The 2,895-nt window shown below is 36.3% G+C and overlaps 1 protein-coding gene across 1 annotated transcript in view; it reads right to left on the reverse strand.

Moving 5' to 3' along the window:
* The window catches only part of HELRODRAFT_171023 (hypothetical protein), a gene marked incomplete at both ends in the record, with an annotated part of 18,570 nt that overhangs the window by 13,460 nt on the left and 2,215 nt on the right, over positions 1-2,895 (reverse strand). The window contains 2 exons of the mRNA XM_009016835.1: positions 182-647; positions 828-948. Coding sequence (XP_009015083.1) covers positions 182-647; positions 828-948 — 587 coding nt within the window. The remainder of the gene's footprint in view (positions 1-181; positions 648-827; positions 949-2,895) is intronic.

Consider the following 2,895-nt stretch of genomic DNA (forward strand, 5'->3'; position numbering starts at 1 on the left):
TCGGTGGTGTTTTTGTTGTCGGTGGTGTTTTTGTTGTTGTTGTTGTTTATTTTTATTTTCGTTCGTTCTTCTTTATTAATATGCTTCGTTATTGGTTATTTTGTAATTTTAATCGAAATATTTTTTGAAAAAAAATTTAGTGGCTGTGAAAATTTTAAGAATGAAATTTAACAAATCGAACATTGATGACGGCTGGCTTAGTTCCGGAATCAAAGGCCATCAGCTCGAAGAAGTAGAAATCCTTCTCCTCCCTATCCAGCCCTCCCGTCACCACCAGCCTCACCTCCTTACCACCATCCAACTTCCAGAAGAGTTGAATCTCAAAATTTTTGAGCGGCGGATCCATGACGTACCTCGTGATCCCGTTAACTGGTGAGTCGTAATCTGTAGCCGACGGAAGCGGATAGAAGCTATTAGTAGCCACAGCTTCGTTTATATCCAGATTAAAATGGCCACTGTTTTTGGTAAGAAATCTAGGTTCGTTATCGTTGATATCGAGAATGGTGATTATGATCTTGATCATCATTATCATGAAGCGCGTCGGATGGACGACGATGACCGAGAAGTGAACTTGGCAGTCGACACGTTGGCGACAGAGTGAAGGTGAGTCCCTGTCTATTTGAGAAGAGGTAGTAATGACGCCTGTCCTGTGGTTGGTGTGGTGTGTGGTGTGTGTTGGTGTGCTGGTGTGTATGTGTCTTGCTGGATTGTTTGCTGTATAACATACTATTTTAATTTATAAAGTTGTTTGTGAAAACAACAACAACAAACCTAAACAAATAAACAAACCTAAACAACGACTATATAAATAAAACAGTGTTTACTACTTGGAATCGATATAGAAATATTCGACAGAGCCGGCAAACTTGAACTGCACAACTTCGAGTACATCCGAACTCTGATTGGTCATCAATCCGCTGCCCTCCATGACGTCACCAACAAATGTACCTGTGTGTATGTGCGTGTGTGTGTGCGCGCGTGTGTTTGTGTGTGTGAACGTGTATGTTTGTTGTCTATCTGTGTAAGAGCTGTGTGTCTTTGTGTTTGTGTGCACGCATTTGTACTTGCAATTGCTATTTTGAATTTTAACTTAAACATATCACTGATTAAATAATTAATTATTAATTGAATGGCAGTTTTAAAAACTTTCATGGCAAAAATACCGAAAAACAATTTGTATTGTATTCTCAATAGAAAATTAGTACAATACAAACCAATTGGTATTTCCTCTTGTATTTTGTAGTAAAGATGTTTAATCGCTTCTCTGCGTGATCTCTCTTGAGAGTGATGATGATGTTGGCGAAGAAGATGAGGATGAAGTTGCTGTAGTAGCTGCTGTTGCTGCTGCTGTTGAGAATGATGATGATGATGAAAAAGAGGAGGGGAGTAATCATAATATTGTTGCAACTGCTGAAGATGGTGAGGTAGCTGGAGATGATGAGGAAGAGAGTGAGGAAAAAGAAGAAGATGTTGATGAGGAGGAAGAGTTGAGAAAAAATGGCGATGATGATGGTGATGATTATTATGACTATGATGGTTAAAGTTTATTGATCTTGTTGTTAATGATTGTCGTGAAGATAGTAATGATGTTGTTGTGTTTGTTGGGTTTTTTGTTGTGTTTGATGTGTTTTTTGGAATGTTTGTTGTGTTTGTTGGAATTTTTGTTGTTGTTGTTGGTTTTATTGTGTTAGCTGTTGTTTTGTCTGATTTTGTAGTAGTACTTGCTCTAATTAATATATTTAACGTTGTTGTTGCTCTCTTTGATGTTGTTGTGTTTTTTGTTGTTGCTTCGGAAACATTTTTTGACGCTAATGATATGGTTTTTGATGTAAGTTTTGAAGTTAATGATGAGGATGTGTTTGATTTTGTTGGTGTCGTTGTTGTTAATTTTGGTATTAACGTAACTGATGTCATTGCTGTTGATGTTGTTAACATTGTTAATGTTGTTGCTGTTTTTGCTTCTGACGTGTTCTTTAGTGAACTATCTAATGATAATACCATTGGATGTGCTTCTAATGCTACATTCATTATCGATTTTGTTGTTGTTGCTGATGTTGTTGTTGTTCTAAATGTTGATGTTGTTGTTGATGTTGTTGTTGATGATGCTGATGTTGTTGATGTTGTTGTTGATGTTAACGTTGTTATTGTTGATAACGATGAGGATAATGATGATGATGATGATGATGATGGTGGTGGTGGTAATGATGGTAACGATGGTAATGATGATGATGATGAATTGTACAGTGACGTTGCAAATGTGCAATTACTAAATGAAGTTTTCCATTTTGACAAAGATGACGACGACGACGATGATGATAATGATGATGGTGGAAGCCCTGATAACAAAGATAATAAAAATAATGATCGGTGTAATGGTGATGGGGACGATGATGATGAGGTAGATGATGATGGTGATGATGACGATGATGAGGTAGATGATGATAATGATGTCGTCGTTAATTTTTGATGATGTTGAGGAATGGTTTCATCTATATGAAGATAATTTGCCGTCATTGTTCGGTTTACGAGTTTGTTGGCTCTCTGCTGAGTTTTACGCGGTTGTATATGTTGTCTTTGTTTTTTTGTACAATTATGTTGTTGTTGTTGTTTTTGTGTTAATTTTAGTTGTTGTAAGCTATCTAACTGAACTGTTCCTAAAAGTTGGAGATTGCTTTTGTTGCTAATCTTTCGTTGGTGAGTTGTTGTCGCTAGTGTTATTATTTTTGTTGTGTTGTTGGACAGTTGTTGATGTTGCCAAGTTGAAAATAAATGTTTCAACATGTTGCAGATGTTGTTTTGTTGGAGAAATAAAAGTGGATTAAGATTTATGCTGGTCAGTTTAGGTTTCGTTTCAAGTTTGTTTTTGTTTTTCAATAGCTCAGAAAAGTTTTTTTG

The sequence above is a fragment of the Helobdella robusta genome (genome assembly GCF_000326865.2).
Source record: "Helobdella robusta unplaced genomic scaffold HELROscaffold_19, whole genome shotgun sequence".
NCBI classification, from domain to species: Eukaryota; Metazoa; Annelida; class Clitellata; order Rhynchobdellida; family Glossiphoniidae; genus Helobdella; species Helobdella robusta.